The 22,345-nt window shown below is 47.2% G+C and overlaps 1 protein-coding gene across 1 annotated transcript in view; it reads left to right on the top strand.

Moving 5' to 3' along the window:
* The window catches only part of ELL (elongation factor for RNA polymerase II), an 80,881-nt gene extending 66,884 nt beyond the window's left edge, over nt 1–13,997 (top strand). Inside the window, 4 exon segments of the mRNA XM_030540096.1 lie at nt 3,799–3,865; nt 5,718–5,889; nt 7,449–7,493; nt 10,248–13,997. Of these exon segments, the coding sequence (XP_030395956.1) occupies nt 3,799–3,865; nt 5,718–5,889; nt 7,449–7,493; nt 10,248–10,352 (389 nt within the window). The 3' untranslated portion in view covers nt 10,353–13,997.
* The last annotated feature ends 8,348 nt before the right edge of the window (nt 13,998–22,345 follow it).

The raw sequence follows: 22,345 nt of genomic DNA, 5'->3' as shown, positions 1-22,345 counted from the left end.
TTTAACTCCATAGTGGAAAAACTAGTCACATCAAAGTCTTTTAATGTTGAATACAACAGAAGCTATAGATAAACTTAACATGATACCTGTTGTTGTTAGGACTTGCAATAATGAACCTTATACTGTCTATCTCGTTATTTACCTGATCTAATTTTCTCAAGGATGGACAAAGCTACCAACATCTCAAGTGTTAAAAAAGGAAGAATGGAAAAAACAACTCCAATACAGTGTTTCAGAGATTACTTACTGCGTAGATTCACAGAAATTACATGGGAAAACGTCTGTTGGCTAATCTAGTCCATTCACCTGCTAGTGCAGTTGTGTTTCCTGTTTGCTACTACTTTGTCAAGTCTAATTGATAATGTCTCAAGTGATACTGCTTCTGCTGCAGCCTTTGGAAATAGGCTCTCAGACCTGTCATTAAATGATACATTACATCCAGCCTTTCCCTTAATTTTACCCCATGACTTCTAATTAAACTCCATTTTTAACCACACTAAACCCTCTCCACCTTTGATGCATGAGAATGCATATAAATTCTTTTCTTTTGAATAGTTTATCTTTTACAGAAGATACATTCTGTTAAAGCCCAAATACAAGTGAAAAATAGAATGAACTGTTTTTGATAAAGGTACACACTTGTTTTAGAGAACAAACTTCCAGTTCAATATAGGTGAACTCAATAGACAGGATATTAAATCTTGTAATTTTCCCCATACCAGCCAAAGCAGTTCATGTACACAGCATCTGATTGTTGACAAGTGATTTTAACTGCTCTCATGTAGGCTGTTCTGACCATTATAAATGGGGAAAGTTTTGGTACTTCAGGTGCTTTCCATTATTACATCAAACCTCATTTTACTATTTTGATCCTATTTACCGTGCGCCTCACTGTTCTGTGAATTTCTTCTCTTCCTGTTGCTTTTGTCTGTGTGACTATTGTCTTGATTTTTGGCATAAGTCATGCAGAAAATACATGCTATTTTCCTGACACTGCTTGTTCAGTAGCAAAATATTACAGTTCGTGTTGTTGTTTTTTTTAAATGAGCTACTTACTTTCTGGTTTGGGATTTTTTAAGTGTAAGGTAGAAAAGTGGTAAAACAGCAGTTTTGCAGTTCTGACTTGTTGCTGTATTAATGGGAACTGGGCTCGTTGTTTCTTCTTGACTTGTCCCAGATACGTCATATCTATACATTAATAAAGTGACTTATTTTCCACAATTCCTAGCAGTGCTCCAAGTGATTGGAGATCGTAAGTAACCATAAACAAAATGTAGTAGGTGATGCATAGATTCAGCATTGTAACTGGTTGGGTAAATCTGGCTAGGTTCACCTCCATGCCTCCCAGATGCCTTGTATAGAAGTTGAGTTTGTCCTTGCAGATTGTTTTAGTTGGAGATGAAGACCACATCGGGGTCTCCTGAGTTAGACAGTAGGTGGCACTCAAGGGCAAAATGAACCTCTGATTTATTTTTCTCTCCTCTCTGCTTTACTTCTTACCCTTGTCCCAAATAGTCCTTCACTTCACTAACCCATGCTCAGGTAGGTAAGTAATTTGGTGGGGAGGACTCTCTCCGCTCACCATCAGAAATCAAGATTGCTGTACTCCTGCTGATAGTTCTTCTGCCCCCCTTCCTGTTCCTGGTATGGTTTTCTTCACTTTAGGGAAGTCTTGGTACAACCTCCAACAGGAATGTATCTTAAAAGGGAGCATTGGGCAGCTCATCCTAGGACAGGATTTATTACTTCAGAAGTAGCTTTGGGGTAACTACTCCAGAGGAATTTTAGGGGGATGAAAACACCAAAGTGTAGTTGTAGCTGGTGCTATAAATGTGGGTCTTGGGGAATATGTTACCATTCCTATGTAACTCTTTTCTGTATTACAAGCTCAATATATAGTCAGATTCTACTTGCTTTGCTGACTCATTTGCTTTGAAGCACATTGTACTTCTCCAGAATAGGATTAGTACACCCTCACTTCTATGGCTTTGAAGCCACCCCCGTTTGTCTCTGCAACTTGCTTCTTTCTCTGACTGCAGCTGACTTCCTAGTAGGGCCTATCAGAGCAGTGCACACTTCTAACCTTTCAAGTTAATTTCCCACTGCCTATGGGGTATCCTCCCCTGAGGTGGTCATAAGAACATAGCCATCCTGTGTGCCCGTGGCCAGATGCTTCAGAGGGAATGAACAGCAGAGGGCAGTTTTGAGTGACCACTAACCAGTTACTGATCCATGAGAGGATAACTTTTATCCTCTGCTGCTTGATTTGCTTAAGAGCCTTTGCTGAGGAACCTTGTCAAAGGCATTCTGAAAGTCCAAGTACATTTTCAACTGGATTACCCTTGTCCACATGCTTGTTGATTCTCTCAGAGAATTCTAATAGATTGGTGAGGCATGATTTCGCTTTACAAAAGCTGTGTTGACTCTTCCACAACAAACTTGTGTTCATCTATATGTCTGATCATTCTGTTCTTTACTTTAGTTTCAACCAATTTGCTTGCTACTGAAATTAAGAATATTGGCGGCCTGTAATTGCTAAGACCACCTCTGAAGCCTTCTTTACAAATAGTGTTATATTAGCTACCCTCCACTTACCTAGTACAGAGACTGATTTAAGTGGTAGTTAGTAGTTCTGCAATTTCACGTTCGAGTTCCGTCACAGCTCTTGGGTGACTATCCGGTCCTGGTGACTTATTACTGTTTAATTTATTAATTTATTCCAAAACCACCTCCTAATGACACCTCAATCTGGGACAGTTCCTCAGATTTGTCACCTGAAAGGAATAGTTAGTTATGTGTTCAGCTCAAATTGAAGTCAGGTCTACCTTGGACCTAAATCTTATGCCTGCCAAGATCTGGTGTCATTCTCTTACCCCAAGAAAACCTTAAGGGATTTTTAGGTGATGTCTATACTGGCAATTGAACTACAAAACTTTTGTCTTTCAGAGGAGTTCTCTCCTTGCCCGAAAGACAAGTTTTTGCTGTGAAGAGTGCTAGTATGAACAGTGCGTTGTCGGCAGAAACACTCTCCTGCCGACAACGCAAACGCTACTTGTGGGGGGTGGAAGTTTTTTGTTAGCTAGAGAGCTGACAGACAGTGGCTACACTGCATGCCTTTTATTGGCATGGCTATAGCAACACAACCATGTTGCTATAAGCTGTGTAGTGTAGACATAGTCTTAGTCCTTTGCCAATTCACTTCCGCTTGTCCCCAACTCCCAGTTTTCCTAGCTTTCTGGAACAGAGTGGTTTCTGTTGTGCTCTGTGAGTGGATGGCCTAGTCTATGGACACGCATGAATGACAGCAGGCGTTTGCTTTATGAAGCAATAAATCTCTAAATGCAGTGTTGAACATATTCCTTCATCCCATTCTGACATTCCTCCAGGAATCCATAGTGTGAATAGCAGTAAAGCATCTAGTATAGAATAGAATGGGAAATAATTATACTCTGCTCAACTTTCTGATCTGCCCATCTGGACTGCATTCATTTGTTTTGCAGTTCACCAGTGCTGGGTTTAGTACATTCTCACTGGTGGGAGGCATGCAGCAATATTTATAAACTTGTTACATTAAGAGATGTGTGTGCTGCTCAACGCATTTGCAAATAGATGAATATTAGCTAAATCTTGCAGTTCCAGCCATCTCATAATGTTGATACACTGTCTTTGGTCAGTTTAAACTGGAACCACAAATCCTTTTATATCAAGGAAAATGCATTTTGTAAATGGGATATGAAGTTGGACTGTAGCTTTGTAAGATGTAGGGCTGATGCAAATGTGGGTTTTTATTTTTTGCAGGTTTAAATGGAACATGCAATAATTCTAGTGTACCAACATCAACTTCGGAAATGCCAGATTATTTATTGTAAGTATCTTCATTGTATCATTACCTTGGGGTCCAATTCCAAACTATCCATCAAAACCAGTTAGTGACTAAGACAGACTAACTCAGTTATTTTCTGATTTCTACGTTAGAACTCGGTAAAAATTATTTAGAAAAACAAACACAAACCCAGGAATTGAATCCAAATTCACAAATGTATGGCCTTAAACTCCAACTAGGTGTTACAGCAGGTAGTGCTGCCAGACCTCTTCTAGCTTCATTGGGTCCATTTCAGGGTACCCAGGGATCATGCAGCCTTGTGCTTCATGAGGAGGTGGAGAGGAGGGCATCCTTTATTCTGCCTGCAATGCAAAAATGGTCAGTCACAGCTTGGTGTATTAGAGGGTATGACTGTATCCCATACTCTAATCAGAGTGATGGTTTTATTGGTGTATAGGGGACTTCACAACTGAGTTCTTTGAGCTGATGTTGGCACTGCTGTTGAAGGAATTGAGGACTCTTTGAATGCAGCATGCATGTAGGATGTTACCTCTGATAGGCCACCATGTCTTTCTAGGGTGAGGAATCCTTGGAGGTTATAGCCAGAGAGAACACCTGAGCTGCCAGCCATATTCTCAACCTTGTCTTTGGGTCTGATTTGAATGTTTGATATTTGAGTCACAGTATAGGCTCTCCTGTGTAGTCACTCTGTGCTGACGGGACAGAGCTCTCCCGTTGACGACATTCAGCCACCCCAACAAATGGTGGTAGCTGTGTCAGTGGGAGAGCCTCTCCTGCTGACATAGCACTGTCCACCCCGGTTGGTGAAACTTATGTCAGTCAGGTGTATTTTTTTTCATACCCTAACTGATAAGAGTTTTACTAACAAAAGTGCTAGTGTAGACACAGCCTTAGTATCCAGCAAAATTATGAAGTTAAGTTCCCAGGTTCATCTTTTTGAAAATGTTGAGGGTGAGGATTGAGAGCTCAGGTACGGAGTGATCGCTTTGTGTCATCTCTCCTATGCAGTTTGGTTGTCAGTAGCCCAGTAAAACCACAACTTTGCAGTATAGAGAACAGTCATATCCTCTAATAAACTAATATGTAGCTGTGACACTTGGAGCACCTTTCCCAGCCCTGAGGAGGAATCTGTGTAGCTGGAACACTTGTCTCTCACCGACAGAAGTTGGTCCAATAAACAATATTACTTCACCCACCTTTCGTCTCTCTCATTCTGGGACCAACGTGGCTACCACAACACTGCATACAACATACATGTCAATTCAGTCACTTCAGTGATGCATCTCTGTAAATTAGGCTTCCTTTAATACAGAGTCCTTCCCTCTGTTCTCGTTCAGTCACTCAAGACCTGTGTTAGCCTGGCAGATCTCCAGCCCCCACTGTCATGCTGCAAAGAGTAAGGTGAGATATTGGTGCTGTCACCTATGGTAAACTTGTTAAAGCAGATGTGAGGTCAAACATGGAGATGAAAAGGGAAGAGTGGTCCCTTATATCAGACTAGACAGAAGGTGCCCTGCTGAAATTCAGGTGAACTGTGTTTGATTAGACGGAGTGGCTTTTAACTGACCTACGAGCGGTCTCTTTGGATACGCATGGGCACTCTGTGTTCGGTTCGTGCAAGGTATTTTCAGAAGGTGAAGAAGGGGATATGTTCCCTTTTTTAACATGGGAAGTGCTGTGTCTTCTGTGTTCTTGCAGTCCCCAGACCGATGGGGGCCCAGTGCTGACTGAGGCATCCAGATGCTGTTGCAATGCAAATAACATGGTTTGTCCTGGAAGGCAGGCACCTGCCAGGCCACCTTCTTTGAACTGCAGTAACATTGCTGCTTGAAAAGAGATTTGTTGTAAACTGTTTAAACTCTGTTCCCTTCAGAAAATATGCCTCCATTTCCTCTTTGGAGCAGCGTCAGAGTTATAAGAACGACTTCAATGCAGAGTACAATGAGTACAGAGACTTGCATGCCCGGATAGAGAGAATAACTCGACGGTTCACCCAGTTAGATTCCCAGCTGAAGCAGCTTTCACAGGGCTCTGAAGAATATAAGGTATAAGCAAGAATTTCTGTTTGAAAACTTAACCCTGCCACTTACAGAGCTGTGGTTTGTTTGTCGTTCACATGGCCGCTGTGTTGGGGTGTCTTGGGCGGACTTGCATTAGGCACTGTGTGATTGTATTAAATGTACTGTACACAGCCCTGAACTGGTGGGTGCAGAGCATTCATGCAGCTGACCACTTTTCAGGCTGTTTGTACAACAGCCCCGTGTTTCAGTTGAAACACATATTGTGGTACTTGTTGACAATGAGCAGCCTCACTGAGACAATTGGTGTCCCCAGCCAAATCCTGCTGGCAGTGATTAGTATATCATCCTCGCCAGAAAAATGATATTTCACCCGTATGGGACCTTATTAAAGGTGGAAAGTGAGCTAATATGGGGTCATCTGTTTCTCCTGATTCTTTGATCTTAATAGTAGAGTAGTATTCAACCTGTCAGACTGATTTTAAGAGCTTTAACTATTCATTAGCTTGAGAAAATAAATTTCACTGAGGATAATGAACTGTTCTTTACAGAGCACTTCTTGTGCTGCTCCAGTGTCCTTCCCCTCTTCCGAAATATGCTTTGTTTTGCTGTTGCTTTTCTTGGGACAGCAAAACAATGCAGCACTTGTCAGTGGAGGAAAGTTAAGGTACTTGCAGAGTAGACTAGGTAGCTCTCCTCAAGAACGGCATTCTTGGGGCCTGATCCTTCCAGCACTTGCTATTGGTGTAGCCATTGCCATAGTGAGTCACTGAAGCCAATGAAACCACTCTCAGTAAAACACAGTTACTGTTGAAGGGATCAGACCCTTGTTTTGGATCAGCTAATTGTTGGGCACCTGTACGTATTTCAGACTCTGTCCCTGCCACATCTCCTCCACTAAATCGTAGCTGCTTTTTTCCCTTTTGATATTGAACGTTCAGCTCTTTTATGTGAATGCAAATATACATTTTTTTATTTCTATTTTTTTCCATCTAAGTTAGCATATCTCCTGTACGCTGTAGTGGAAATTCCGAACTGGCCACTTTTCAGTTTGGAAAGGGCCAAGAGGACCTAAAACACACCAAAATAATTCCAGGTGCAAGAAACTGGGGGGCGAGGGAATATACAGTAGTTCTTTACATGTGATAGTTTGATAAACAACAACCTCTGGGAAAGAGGTCAGGGTCTCACTTGACTCAACTTTGAATAGTCAAAGGCCTTGGCTACACTGGCGCTTTACAGCGCTGCAACTTTCCCACTTGGGTGTGAAAAAACACCCCCCTGAGCGCAGCAAGTTCCAGCGCTGCAAAGTGCCAGTGTAAACAGTGCCCGAGTGCAGCTCCCAGCGCTGCAAGCTAATCCCCATGGGGAGGTGGAGCACGTGCAGCGCAGTGCTGGGAGAGCTCTCCCCCAGCGCTGGCGCCGCGACCACACTCAAACTTCAAAGCGCTGCCATGGGAGCGCTCCCCCGGCAGCGCGTCGGGGTTTAGAGTGTAGCCAAGCCCAAAGTGCCACTCACTAAAGTAGGTTCCAGTTGTATTGTTTTTAGGGAAACACAGAACTTGATGATGTTCTTTCTTTTTCAGACTATCCATGATCAAATTTTACAGGAATATCGTAAAATTAAAAAGGTGAGTGAAAACTCTCAGCCACAAACTGAAATAATCCCTTTCTGCACTTTGCAGAGGCAAGGTTTATCTGATGTGATTTGTCTGGCTGCTATTTGTCAGGAAGGAAAGGGCTCCCTCTGCTGGTTAGATGGGGCTCAATGGCTGAGGCAAGGCCCTGCAGCGAGATGTTAGTCCAGGGGTAGGAACCTATGGCACGTGTGGCACACGAGCTGATTTTCAGGGGCACTCACACTGCCCAGGTCCTGGCCACTGGTCTGGACGGCTCTGCATTTTAATTTTAAATGAAGTTTCTTAGATATTTTTAAAAACCTTATTTACTTTACATACAACCATGGTTCAGTTATATATTATAGACTTATAGAAAGAGACCTTCTTTAAAAACGTTAAAATGTATGACTGGCACGGGAAGCCTTAAATCTGAGTGAATAAATGAAGACACAGCACACCACTTCTGAAAGGTTGCTGACCCCTGTATTAATCAGCACTTTGTGTTGAATGAAATGCTGGCAAAAGAATGAACGAGCTACATTTCTGCGTTAGTGCCTGAGATCGCAAAAGGGCACCTCTGAGGCTTTGAGTGCACAGCCTGAGTGACCGTTATTGGAGTCCCCCTTGTTTTGTGGTGTCACTGGCATTTCTCAATGCATGCCGATATTACACAGATGGACCGAGTATTAAAATCCTCCACTGAGGATACTGGCTTGCTGGTGTTATTCTTTGTGTAGCACCTGCAGTGTGTTGTGTGCCTCAGGTAAAGTGACATGGTCCCTGCCCTGAAGGCTTGTAGTGAGAGTGGTGAGGTAGAAATGTAGGCAGGGAGCGAGCCAGGAGGTGAGCAGTGACGTGAGCGCACTTTGAACCACTGTGGTTTTTCTTTTATCAGTTTTTTAGTTTGTGAAAGGGATTCTGAGCCCTCCCTTTGCTGAGTAGTTGGTGGGCTTTGTGAAGTGAGTTTCTGGGGCACTCTCCCCTGTGCTCCACTTCCCCTTTAGAAGGATCCCGTGTTTCAGCTCCCAGGCGGAGAGGGAGGGCAGAGCTGTGTGGGCTGCAGATAACGCTATTGTGCCATTGCTTGATAGCCTATCTACACAGGTGACCTCTGTGTCCCCTTTGCGGCCTTGCGGAAGAGGCCCTCACATCCCTCTTTTTTAGCTAATACCTAGGTTAGGGGCATTGCACGCCACATTGTACCCAGCATGGAGGCAGATATGGTAACTGCATGTGTTTGTGCTCTTCCCACAATGCTGTTCACTTCTGCTCACTTGTGTCAAGGTGTATATCCCACAATATCCTGCACAGCACAACTCAGCACTTGGCATAGGCAGATCTGGAACGTGTCAGAAACCAGACCACATGAATGCCTTGCCCTCAGCTTGGGAGGTGTCTTCTCAGCCCCTAGCACTTGGACTGTGGTGTCCGGTGAAGGAGATAAAGGAAGATGCAGAACCAGTTAACAAACAGCTGGGTTGGATCTTAAGTGACACACGCAGTGCTTTTAACTTGTACACAGCCCTACTAAAAAATATGACGACTATGAATGCGTATTTCCGGCAATAACCTCCGTGTAAGGTGAACTGCAGGCTGCAAAAAACAGGTTCATGGAGATGCTGCTTTGCTTTAGACAATAAATTGGCTGCGCTTGGTTATTTGGTCTCTTACAGTTTGATATTCAAATTTTTCAAGTGTAGTAAAAATCTGGCTATCCTTCCAGCAATACCCTACTTAGCGTTCCTAATTCAGGGGCTGGGGGCTCCACTTACAGGACAGACACTGAGGCCTATAGCCTTGCACTGTTAGGAGGGGCATTATCTTAATCAAAATGAAGTCTGGTTGCATTTATAAGGTTCTGTTGATAGTTTTATAAGGGTTTAATGTTTTAAGCACATTACACTTATGACGGTGTGTTGTGGATGGTAATATAACCACCTATTATAACCTGTAACAATTAACCATTTCTTGCAATGTCTATTAATCAAACTTTTATAAGTAATATAAAGTGACTCAAAAGTAATGGGCACCTCTTTCCCCTTCAGTCCTCCAGTGGTGGGAGAGTTCACTCCAGAGCTTCTCTCCTGAGAAATGTACAAATTGCTGGCCTGTGCCCTCCCAGATCTGCAACAATGCAACCTGCTAGGATACGCGTTGCAGTACCTGCCCTTGCCTAACCCTAACCTCATAAAGGAATCTGACGAAGTGCATCTGAGGAAGTGGGTATTCACCCACGAAAGCTCATGCTCCAAAACATCTGTTAGTCTAAAAGGTGCCACAGGACTCTCTGCTGCTTTTACAGATCCAGACTAACACGGCTACCCCTCGGATACTCATAAAGGAAGAGGGGCTTATCGCTGTCTCCCACTTAAAGGGGCTGTTTTGCTTTTTTTCTGGAGTTACCCTGCTCAGAACAGCTTTCTAATTTTAGATTGAGGGCGGGTTGAGGAATAGAACTAGTCCACACAATCCAGGACCAACACTGTTTGCTGTAACCTGGCAACAACAAATCCAAGTGCCTTTTTGAGGGAGAAGGAAAGATCTTCCTGATGAAGAAACTTAATTGGATGGTAAAACTATTAGGCTTATTGGTGAGTCAGGGATGGTGACTGTCCATCCAGCGAAGGAACCAAACTTCAGTGCCTACTGTTAACCAGCATCAATATGGTTTGCATTTTGGGGCTGTCTGACCCACTCTGTGATGTGTGTTATGATAGAACTGGAGAACTATTAACTTCGGTAATTGTATCTTCCTTTTCCTTGCAGACAAACCCTAATTACAGCCAAGAAAAGAATCGCTGTGAATACCTCCACAACAAACTGGCTCATATAAAAAAACTGATAGCAGAGTATGACCAACAGCAGTTTTAGTCTTGGCACTAATATCTGGACTGGGTAGTGCAAAAAAAAAAAATCACTTGGATGTTAGTTTCCTTTATACAACAAAAAAATAAATTCCTTTCAGAGCCAAGCATGAAGTCCTCGTGGTTGGAAGAACTTGGAGATGATGATGATGCGGAGTCTGTCACACCAGCATCTGAGCCAAGTAGTGAAACTAGCGTCTGGCATAGTCCTCTCAAGTTTTACCATCTCTGAATGCTGGAAAGTAAAATAAAGGAAAATCTGCTTATTTGAAGCCAGCTTTTGACACTTAAGGGAAACTTGCCTAAAGTGAATAAAACTCCCAAAGGTAAAGAATCAATCGTTTTCATGGATAAAGTTTGGAATGAAGTTTAGTTCTTGCTGGCCCAGCTCTTGCTGTGCTGCATATTCTTTTCTGCAGATGGTGAGGAACTGGAATGCTGCTAAGTTACCTCCTTCTCTGGCACCTGCAATGTTCATATGCAAGCTGTCTGCGCTACATGGCACCATGTTAAATGCTCAATTTCCCAGAGCTCTCGTTGGTCATTCCTGTTTGTCGTCATCTCCAGTTTGTGCTCTCCTAGAGGTGGCTGTGTCAGCAGGAGGGGAACTGCCCAGGAATCTGCACCGAATGCTTTGTCCGACGCAGACTTTTGGATTCTTCATATATGAAATCTTTTATCCAGCTTGTGCATTTGGAAACAATCGGCGTAAACTTTGCCATGGCTTCTCCAGTGTGCACAATTCAGTCAGCCTGCATTATTCTTCATATACCAATGCCAGGAAGACTGAGACCTGTCTGTCTTTGACTTTTGTAGTTTTATACCAAGACAGCCAATTTTATTAATTGCTAATGAGACTGTGGTCTATTTTTCTATATATATAAAAAGCATCTTTTCTAAAACTGTGCCTCCCTTTTCCTTTAGGCCAAGTGTTTCAGAACCTTCCCTGTCTTATAATTGCAGTATTACTAATGCTCATTGGATAATTACCCAGAGAAGTTATTTTGTTTGTAATGACCCTTAGAATGGGATAAAAAAGGATTTGGTGGGGTGTGGGAGGGCGATGCTTTCTTGTTCTGTGTTCTGCACATTTCCAAAGAAGCAGCAGCAGAGAATCAAACCCTCCGAATAGGAACCGGAAGAGAGAAGTTTGAGAGAAATAAGGTAGCATGTCCAGTGTGGGTCACTTACACTGTTCTACTTTGTCCAACCTTTCCTCTGGATTTTTGGACTTGAAGGGAATACTTTAGAACATGGCCGAGGTGCGAGGAACTCAGCAAAAAGCACAAGGGTGCCCTTTAGCGCTGTGGTTTTTACCTTTTAATCCTGCCAGCCTGTGTGATTTTACTTGCTCCCGCTTCCACTTTTATCTTCCAAACAGCAGAGCTTTTCTTTCGTCCCCAGTTGTGGCTCCTTGCATCAGAAGAATGTGATCCTCTGAGAGAGAGTAAAATGGCAGAGTCAGGTCATCAGGAATAAAGTGGGGGGAGCGGGGGGGGGGAGGGACGACTCATTTTTCTCTGACTAGGTTTTGTTTTGTGTTTTGCTGCCCAAGAAAATGTGGATCTATCTGAAATAATTCCATTCCAGCTGGACTCTATTGCTGCTAGTTTAATAGGCTTGTGCTCCAAAACTCTCACCACTTGTCATCTTAACAGGCCCTTGTTCAAGGTGTAGATAGTTTTAAAGTGCCAGAGTTTCTCTTTCCTGCTTAGTTCTCCAGCACCAGTGGAATTGCTGGTGCTGCCATAGTTTGCTCCCACAGGGATCTGGCTTAGTGCTAATGGGAACCATTTGCATATACCGCTATGTCGGTTCTGGTATGGGGGTTCTGCAGCCATGATCCATGACTAGCCAGTGGCCAGTTACAATTTGCAGTCTAGCAGGAGGGCCTCATGTGTTTTCAGAACCAAGCAGTAAAGGGTTAGTAAGGAGTTGGGAGGATAAGGAGGCTCTCACAGAGGTCTGCAGAATGACTTGGTGGAAGAATCCAGTGTTTTGTAGGAGTGAAGTCCTAGAAACAGCTGAAGTTTTAAGGAAAACGTTGGTGTCTTCGCTTCCCCTACCCACAGAGCAGGCTAACGTTTCGTGGGGTAAGAGAGTAGGGGAAGGTTTATTCTTGTCTCGTGGACATAAGTAGCTGTCTTCAGAACATCTCATGCCCCACTGGGGCTTCCAGTGGCTAGGGAAAGCTGAAAAATATGGATGATTTTAAAGTGAAAAGCTTTTGTCAAATGAGTTTTTTTTCTCCTGATGTTACACGCATGAGTTCCCCCTCACCTCCAACAGCAAGTGGTGGTTTCATGGGAATCACAAACAAAGGATGTCCATTTTTCCTTGTCTGAGCTCAACGAGGGCTAAAAACGGGCGATCTGAAACAGCTTTGATCCGACAGACTTTCTGTAGCTGTGAGTCGCATCAAGATCTGTTTTATTAGAGCATCAGTGATCTGTTTTGTTCCAGCTGTGGTTAATTTGGGGGGTTACATTGCCCTGCTGTTGGGCTCCCTCTTCACCTTGTTTGTACTGTTCTCAGCAGAGACCTCTGGGCATGTTGTGAGGATTCACAATGCAAGCAAAAAGCAACTGAGTATGGCTGTAGGCAGCTTTGCTAGCCAGCAGTTGTGGGAATCCAGCATTTTCTGGTGGCAGCACTAAATCTGTGTAAAGGCTCTGCCAGAAGGCAGCGTTGTGATTTCGGGATGCAAACAGCAACATTCTGCCAGACGATGCAACCAGTTGGGCTTGAAAGAGTTTTTTCCTCGGTGGCTTTCAGATTGGTGGTCTAATCTGTAGCACAAACATTTATCAGCCACCATGTTTTTTTAGCAAAAGAAACACAAAGTATGCTTCCTCTTGAAAACGCAAGGAACTACAAAACTCCAAATGGCAGAAAAGGGCATCAGTTATGAACCAAGATAAATTCTTCCATAGAAACACATCTCGTTCTGATCCTTAATATTTTGAAAGGGTTTTTTGGATTTTTTTTTGAGGGAAGTAGAGATGGATCTCAGTCTTTATACATCTACTATAAAATATTTTTGCAAACAGAGTTGTATACAAAGATGTATTATGTACATTTACATGTATATTCTGGAACTTCTAGAATCGGAATATAAAGCTGAAAAAAATCTTTAATGACTATCCAAACTGTGAGACCCAATTAGCTTAACAACTTTCTGCTTCATTTTCTTTTGGTCTGTGTTATGTAGTCAAATCTGCCTTTTTCTTCTTTTTTTCCCCTTTTCTTTTTAGAGAGTATGAAGCTAGGCAAATCTTGTGCTTTTTGGGTTAATAGAAACCAGTTCTAGATAATTAAGTATGATCTAACTTATTGACACCGTGTTTTACTTTGTAATATTGTACTGTGGATAAAACCATATTGAGCCATGGAGTTGGAGTTTACAAAGAGCTTTTCACTTTGCCAAAATGTTACAATTTAAAGGCAGCATACCCTTCAGCTTTCCTAATCTTTTCTTAAAGAGCTAGTGTCTTTTTGTACACTGAAAAGCTGAATGCTGATTTTGCAACATATAATAAATTCACTGTATTGGAAAACAAGCACAACAAGGTTGTAATTTCTTTTCAGAGTTTATTTCTGAGGGTAAATGGCTGGCATGGGGTTTAACCCTCCAATAAAGAATGAACCAGAATTTTTGAAATATTGTGCTGAAATTCTGTATTACAAAATGTAAGGAGTTATCGCTGCAGAAGGGAGAGAACCAATGGCACAGGGTGTGGTCTGACACATCAGGTTGTGATAGGGGTACATCCCAGGGCTAGCGTTCACCTGTCACCCGCAAAGGATTTGGTAACTCATCAAGGAACCATCATTGCAGATGCAGAACAATGGAGCTTTCAGGGAGGTTCTCTCTCTGTTCCTGTGTGACTGAGGGTCAGGGTGCTCAGAGAACTCCCTCAAGATCTGAATTCAGGATCAGCTGCCTTATGTCCTTGGAGCTTTAGGATCGGGTTGCTCTAATTGGCTCTGATTTATCCCCTCTCTGTCCCCCGGTGGTTCTTAATCCAAAGCCCCATCTGTCTGCAGTGTCTAGGTACTTACCTGTGCTCCATCGCTGGAGCGATGCCTCTCAACCCCCTTCTGGGTAAAGTGTGGGCAAGGTGCTCTCTGAAGTGGACTAATCCTAATCTCGGAATGTTCTCGCTGGAGGATTAATAGTTATTTTTGTTAGCCCTGCCCTACTTGCCTGTGTCTGTTGGGAGGTTGAAAGGGCTGCGAAAATAGAGACCTGAGACCCGGTGGAAAATTTCACAAACGGCCGAGTCCCACTGCACAAGGGACCTGTTCCAGTGCTGCTCATGCAGCTGCTTGACAGACAAGAATTAACATGCTTTCTACTTGGCCGACCTCAGTGTGTACAGCACATCTGGTTCCAAACTGGCTTAGTGAGGTGTATGACAATGTTCAGCCACCAGGGGGCAGTACAGGGGTTCTCAAACCTTGGTACTGGTGACCCCTTTCACACAGCAACCCTCCGAGTGCGACCCCCAACCCCAATTAAAAACACTTCTACTTTTCTATTTGGCACCATTATAAATGCTGGAGTGAAAGCAGGGTTTGGGGTGGAGGCTGACAGCTTGCGATCCCCAGTTTGGGAACTGGTGGGGCAGTGCTCTCCATGGCCTCTGACTGGCCTGTATTGCTTAGTTAAGGACACATTCTTGTCAGTCTAAACATTTCTGTGTGTTTTAATTTTCCACTGACTCAGGGAAAATCCTCTTTGGCAGCAGCAACCCCATGCACATTCCCATCCTCAAGCCTAGTGGTGTGGAGAGCTTGAACTGGGGAGACGCTGTGGGTTGTGGAGGATCAGCAAGTCCCCTTGTGGGGAAGGTGGGAGGGGATTCTTTGCTCCATGGCCGATTCCCTTGGTTTGAGGCTGACTCATGAGAGAACACCTGGAAGAACAGCAGAATTCTAACTGAAAACACAGCAGGTCCTGGCGCCAGTAGGCATCCCCTCTCAGGTGTGATTAGGAGCAGCCTGTACCACATGCAGTGCTGGGGGAGGTCGAATTGGCCTGTACGTCAGCTGTCACATGGGAATCCATCTCCTGTTCCACGAACCAGTGAGCAGAGCATCTGACCCAAGCTGCCTTTGCGGCCCATGTGAAAGCCTCCACAATCCAGGAACGTTTGCTCAGCTGATGGGCAGGAGGTGATGGTGCACCCTCAGTTGGTACCGATTCATGGCATGGGTGGAGCACGCTGTGCTGCTGGATACCCCACTCCACACACAGCACTTGGTGCCCCTGCTTGCTTTGGGGCATTTTCACAAGACTTGGAGGTTAGCTCTGTCTAAATTCCCACCTGCTCTCTCTCCGGGTGCTGCTCATTCCCCTGCCATGGGCATGTGCCGCAGTCAGTGACCTGATCCCTGTAGATAGGGTGGCAGAGCCCTCAGAAGGAGCTGAGAAAAGTAAGAATTTAAAACTTGGCTAGTGGAAATTTCCAGCAGGCTCTCCAGTGCCCCACCCAGGCTGCTTAAGCTGAAATCCTCATTTGCATCTTATTGTCTAGAAAGCTGACTCTGGCAGGCTGAAAGTTTAATGTGCAAATGAGATCTCTGCATATTTAAACATGGCAAATGCCTTAAAGGGGCCATTACCAAGTTCTCGTGGGAAACTCCAGCCTGTGGCATTACTTCAAAAGGTGGATTTTTGTCCCCTTAAGACTTCTGCTCTTTGCCTCAATATCTGGCTGCCTGCTTGCTGGTATGGCATTGTTCCTGCGGGAACCTCCCAGGGCCACCAGTTCAGCATGACTTGCAGTACCTGCTGGGGAGAGTTGGGGTGAAGGCAGCAGGGAGTGTCACAGCTCAGGATGAAAGGCCTTGGCGAATGGGAAGGGGCTCGGGACTCGCAGAGCTGGCTGAGGTTGGGCTGGAAGAATGGACTCAACAAAGCAATCCAGCTCATGGAGTCCTACTTTCTAATTTGAGACACCAAAAGTGCCTGTCCATTTATTTCAGATACTTTAAAAGAGAGAGTAAATGAGGGACACTAAGAATCCTCCAGCACAGAGCGCAGGCTGGGTGAGGAAATCCTGCCTAACACAGGAATTAAATGAGAACATCTAGTGACTGGTCAGTATCCAAACCCATTCCTAAAACAGCCTCTGTTCTTCCCTTCATAGCTGCTGTCTGTTCTGTGACCACGTGCTGTAGTGGAGGGGGAGAGGGATGCAAGTGTCCATAGCTGGCGGGTGGCTTTTTTCTAAGGCCCAAAGGGACCATCCACAGGACTCCTGGGTCCAGTTAGTGTCAGCAACATAAGAAGGATGTCGATAACCTATGGCGGGGTCAGAGAAGAGCTGTGAGAGTGATTCAAGGGTTGGAAAACCTGCCTTATGACAGACCCAAGGAACTCAAATCTATTTCGCTTGACACAGAGAAGGTTACGGACTGACTTGATCACAGTTCAGAATGACTTATCTGGGGAACAAACACTGGATAATGGGGGCCCTTTGGTCTAGGAGGCAGAGGTCTAACAAGATCCAATGGGCTGCAAGCTAAAGCAATTCAGACTTGAAATAAGGTGCAGATTTGCAAAGGAGGGTACCTAACCACTGGAACAATTTACTGAGGGTAGTGGGGAGCAGGGGCGGCTCTAGACATTTCACTGCCCCAAGCATGGTGGCATGCCACGGGGGGGGGGGCGCTCTGTCTGTCGCCGGTCCTGCGGCTCCGGTGGACCTCCCACAGGCGTGCCTGCGGAGGGTCTGCTGGTCCCGTGGCTCCACCAAAGCCGCAGGACCAGTGGACCCTCTGCAGGCACGCCTGCAGGAGATCCACCGGAGCCACCTGCTGCCCTCCTGGCAACTGGCAGAGCACCCCCAGGGCATGCTGCCCCAAGCATGCACTTGGCGTGCTGGGGCCTGGAGCCGCCCCTGGTGGGGAGTTTTCCAGCCCTGGCAACAAATCAAGACTGGATGCTTTCATCAAAGATCTGCCCTAGTGCAAATGAATTACTTCAGACCAGCCTGGGTTCTGCTTGAGGTCAGACTAGATGATCTGTGGTCCCTTCTGGCTTTATTAATCATCTAGTCTGACAACACGGGCCCCAGAATGTCACCCAGTGGTTCCATATCTGTCTCCATGCGGGACTAGTGCAGTTTTATTTAGACCAGTATCTTGTCTATCTAAATAGCAAATCCTTCAGAGGAAGGTGCAGGAAACCATGTCATGCAATAACCTGCCTATAACACAGGCTTCTTCATAATCTCCTTACAGTGGCTGGTGATGTAGGAGCATGAGGGTTTATATCCTGTACACATGCAGCTACAGTAGAGACCATGGGTGCTTGTGATCCGTATGTGCACAGGTCAGTTCTTCTTTGGAATCCTGCTAAGCTCTTGATCTCCTGTGCAGGGAGTTCCATAGTTTAATTACATGTTCTGTTTAAAAAACATTGTTTTCATTTTTTAATTTCTTTCAATTTCATTGAATTTCCTTTGATCTTTTTATCAGAGGAGATACAGGAGTGTCAGATCTCCCTTCTCTGCTCTAGTCCTTACTGTGTGCATTTCTGTCATGTTCTCTTCACTGTCTGCATCCTGTTTTCCAATCTTTTTCACGTGGAAGTCTCCCAAAGCCACTGTGTGGAACAGCTGATCCAAAAGTCCTGTTCTACCTCCTCCCCTTGTTCCCAGGACCTGTGCAGGGGGCTGCCTGAGGCTCTAACAAGCACTGAACTGGGGGAAGAAAAACAATACCTAGCAACGCTGATTAAGACAGCTTACCCTTTGGACAGAGGCTACCTCTCGGTTGCCAAAATGGAATGTGTGTGTAAATAGCACTAAATTGCTGCTATCCTGTCACTTCTAGGCAATTCCAAGTCCATAAACTGCTGTCAGATTGTGTTCCGGGCGGGATCAGAAGAGAACCAATTAGCAGACTGCCTGGAGCTTTAGCAGGGCTGCAAGAGAGAAAACTGCCAGTGGAAATTTACCAGCCGCTTCCTCTCTGCCACGCCCAGCATTGCCACAGAAGCTTCCCTCTTATCTGAACCTAATTGTCTGGAAACTTGACTCTCCTGTCCGTTAGCTGAAAGTTTCATGTGTGATCACTAATTGGCTCTGAGCCTGCATGCTCCCAAAACCCAGCTCTCTATGGGGGTGGCCAGAAGCAGGGATGGGCTAACAGGTGCCAGTTTGACATGCTGAGCAATGGGCCCTGGCTTGTTTCTTCTGTGGGGTTAGGCTGTGTTCTGGGACAGGACTCACCTCTGGCCAACTTCTCCCAGGGAGTTCTGTGCTGCACAGCAAAGCTGGGCACTCAGGGTAAGCGGGGGTCAACTTAGCTACATCAAGCACAAGCTGCTGCTTTCCTTGCTCTGAAGTTAGCGTGATGTTGCCAGCTGAGAGGCAAACAGCACCAAGGTTCAGCTGTTAATAAAGGTGGTTCCCTTGGGGTAGCCTTAACGTGGAAGAATTAAAAACTTTCCATCACAAAAGCTGCTCCTGTATCTGTTCACTTAGAATCGCTTCCGGCCTCCCTGGGTTGTGCCTGCCAGCCCTCGGCTGTCTCTTTTCACGTGGTGCAGGGCTCTTGTCTCCGTAAGCAGCTTGTGTCGATATGCCAAGATGACACCAAGGGTCCCCATCTCAGTCTGGCTCTGCCCGAGTTACAGCCCTGTGAAGTGCCAGGACGTTTACAGGGCGGCAGCGGGGCTGGGGTTAGGCCCTGGAGCCCTGTTAATGGGACCAGGCGCCTTTGCTCCAGCGAGGCCTTTGCTGCCTCCCTCAGAAGAACGGCTCCATGGGGCAGAACAGCCTGGGGCCGAGTGATCAGGGCTCCTTGTAGAAGCCTGGGGCAGCTCTCGCTTTTCGTGGGGGGCGGGTGTTTTCATGGTGGTTTCTAAGTGCTGGTGAGGTCACATTGGTCTCCTGGAGTGATGCTCTGCCAGAAGGCAGCGTGGGCTGGTGCTGGTGTTGGTGTTGAGAAGAGGGCTGGGGAAGCAGGCGCTGCTGCTGGCCTCGCCGTGATGCTGGAAAAGCAGAAGCCAGGGAGCCCCTGCTCGTGCTGCTCCGACAGGGCGGGTGGGAGCTGGCACGGCAGGACAGGAACAATGGGGGAAGTCATGGGCGGGGGTAAAAAGGAAAAGCAGTGGAAAAGTACCAGCTCCAGGCCCCCTGGCCAGGACTTTCAGAGCCAAGATCCTGGTACAAAGCCGTGTTTTTGTTTCAATCCTTTGCTGAGGCTTTGGAATTCCAGCGCTCCGGCCGTTTTGTCCTTCATCTACCCACCAACGCCAGCAGTGTTCAGCAGGGCCCAGCGCGCACAGGCTTCCTCAGAGGGGATGCAGCTTTTGCAGGCCCCTTTCTCTCCGTTTACTGTTAATGCACAGCATGCGTTCCTCCCAGGGACACAGAACCGCCTAGCGAGCAGCAGGCTCTCTCCCAGGAGAGCTGGCCTGGGAAGCTTTCCTCTGCAAGCCGCAGGGGATGCTAGAGAAGCAAATGGGGTAGCAAAAGGCAGAAGAAAAGGGGCTGTTGACGTGGAAGGTTTGCACTGGGCTCATGGTAACTCTCTGTCCGTGCTTCCTCCACCCCAGCCTCCCTGCTACTGTGGGACTTGTGGCCAGTGCTCATAGCCCAGGGCTGCACAAGGGGTGACTGTCGCTTTTCCAGCACAGAACGAGCTCGGAGGGCTGCAGAGGCTGCTGAGTGGGAGGGTTTTGCTGAGTGCAACATGGCCGCCAGCCTTGTGTTCTCACTGCACAAGCCAAGCCACTGAGAGTCTGTTTGCAAAGCACTTTGGGACACCAAGTCAGGATGAAAGGCGCTTGGGGGAGGACAAACGGCCAAATTCTGCTCCCCTGAGAGTGAAGCCTGTTCCTATCCTTTTTCCGGTCCCCCTGTTTGTTCTCTTGTGCACGGTGTTCACTAGCAGCTGTGCTCCTGTGCTCTGACCTCTCTACTTTCGTTAACCCGTCTGCTGCCAGGTGCCCACCCTCACCCCATCAGCCCCCCATGACAAGACTCCTGCAGCCGCTGGACCCTGGGCCAGCTGTGAGCTTCCAGCTAGGCTGCTAAGGCAGTCCCTCCCTCCATTCCCAGCTCTCACAACTGGTTAAGGAAGTTTCTTTCTGATGAGCCAGGCCGGTCTGAGCACATCTGGCTGGGAGAGTGAGGGATGCCCCCCCGGGCGTGGAGTATCAATGATAATAAATGCTATTGCCTGTTGGCCTCTCCTAACACAGCAGCCAGGTGCGGTGCAAGGAAGGACAAACACTTCACCCCCTGCCTTGCTGAGCTCCCGCGGGGGCTTGTCGATGGCTGGGAGGAGCTGGTGAGGCCAGGCAGGCCCCAGCACCCCCTGGACCAGAACAGATCTGAGGGGGAACTGGCAGAGAATCTTGGGGGAATGGGAGGAAGGCAGCAGCCCCCCTGCCTGCTGTTCCGGTCCAGCTTCCCGTGGCCTCAGGCACCCCTGTGGTGAGGTGTAGCTCAAGCACGGATGGGTCTAGTGCTGTGTGGACAGTCCAGCAGCAGGATCTGGTGTTCCCAGCTCCAGGAAGAGACGGGGGTCTAGATACTGTTGTAGTGACCCTGTGTCAGGACGCCTGGGTCCTGTTCATTCCAGACGTGCTGTGTGATTGCAAATGCCTTCGGTTTCCTCTGCTTCAGACCTGGCCTGGGGGGAGGGGGCGGGGAGCTGCAGAGCCTCTGAGCAGTTAAGGGGCTGGGCTAGAGAAGGGCAAAGCATCCTGAGCTTGGGAGGCTGGTGCTGTATTTCTCTTGCTCCTTTGTGACCTGAGGGGCTGGGCAGACTCTGGGGCCCTGCTCCTGTTCCAGGGGAGGGTAGAAAGGGGGGACAGGTATTTATTTGAGGCAGTTTTGCTTATTTACAAAGAATCCGCAAAGTCCCATATCTCACCAGGCAATCAACCACCCGGATCCAGCGGCTTTGCTCCAAGCACACACATAACTGCACACACACACACCCCCCACGCTCTCAGCTGCTGCCTATTCCCATCAAACTCGGGGGTCTGTCTCTGTTTTCTGCCCTGGGTGTTAACTGGACGGTGCCTTCAGACCCCTCTCGGAGGTTTGGGATCGCTGCAATCCCAGCACTGCTCCACCTACCAGTCCTCTGCTGGAGCCAGGGGCCTGCTGCCCGGGCCTGCTGCCCAGCCCTAAGCTCTGGGGCCTGGGCCTAGGCCTGGGCCTAGGCCTGGCCCTGTGGTGCATGCAGGACTTGGAAACTCCGCACGAGCGGGGCAGGGGGGAGGGTGTTTTTGCAACCCCCACCCCCCATAGCAGCTGGAGTCTGGGAGGTGAGAAGGGATCTGGCAACTCCTCAGCTCTTCAGAGTGGCCAGGGCTTAGTTGCTCCACAGAGAGAGTGCGGCCCGGCCTGTTTCCAGTGATTCTTGCTCCGCAGCTTGAATTCATGAAAATAGTCGACTGAGAAAAGGAAGGGCCCTGGCTCCTTTCCCCTTGAGAAGGAAGCAGAGTGCCCAGTGCTGGGCCACTGGCCAGCGCAGGGAATGGGCCGCAGGGCTGGGCCAGTGCTGGTTTGGGGACTGGGCCGCAGGGCTGGGCTGCCGGGTGGGGCAGGGAACGGGCCACAGGGCTGGACCAGTGCTGGTTTGGGGGACTGGGCCGCAGGGCTGGGCTGCGGGGTGGGGCAGGGAATGGGCACAGGGCCCTGGCTCCAGTGGGGCCGGGAAGAAGGCTGGCTTAGTGGTTCCCTTCGTGGGCATGCACTTGCTGCCTGGACTGAAGCCAGAGACCAGTCCCTACTCTGGGGCTGGGAGGTGGCCAGGGATCCCCCTTGCAAGGGGCTGGCAGGGGGTAGTGCTGATCTGCTGTTGGACACCCCTGGGGTGACCACATGACTCGATAGCAGGGGCTTTGTCTGATCCGCAACTCGACCCTCTCCTGAAAAAAACAAGTATTAAGATGTTTCCCACTTGCTACCTGATCCCTGTCCCTGCCCTGTGCGTAGCTGAGCCCCCCCACTGCCTGGCATTGGC

Source organism: Gopherus evgoodei, chromosome 22, assembly GCF_007399415.2.
Source record: "Gopherus evgoodei ecotype Sinaloan lineage chromosome 22, rGopEvg1_v1.p, whole genome shotgun sequence".
Taxonomy (NCBI): Eukaryota; Metazoa; Chordata; order Testudines; family Testudinidae; genus Gopherus; species Gopherus evgoodei.
The sequence above is the reverse complement of the archived record's forward strand: the minus strand, read 5'-3'. Positions and strand labels throughout refer to the sequence as shown.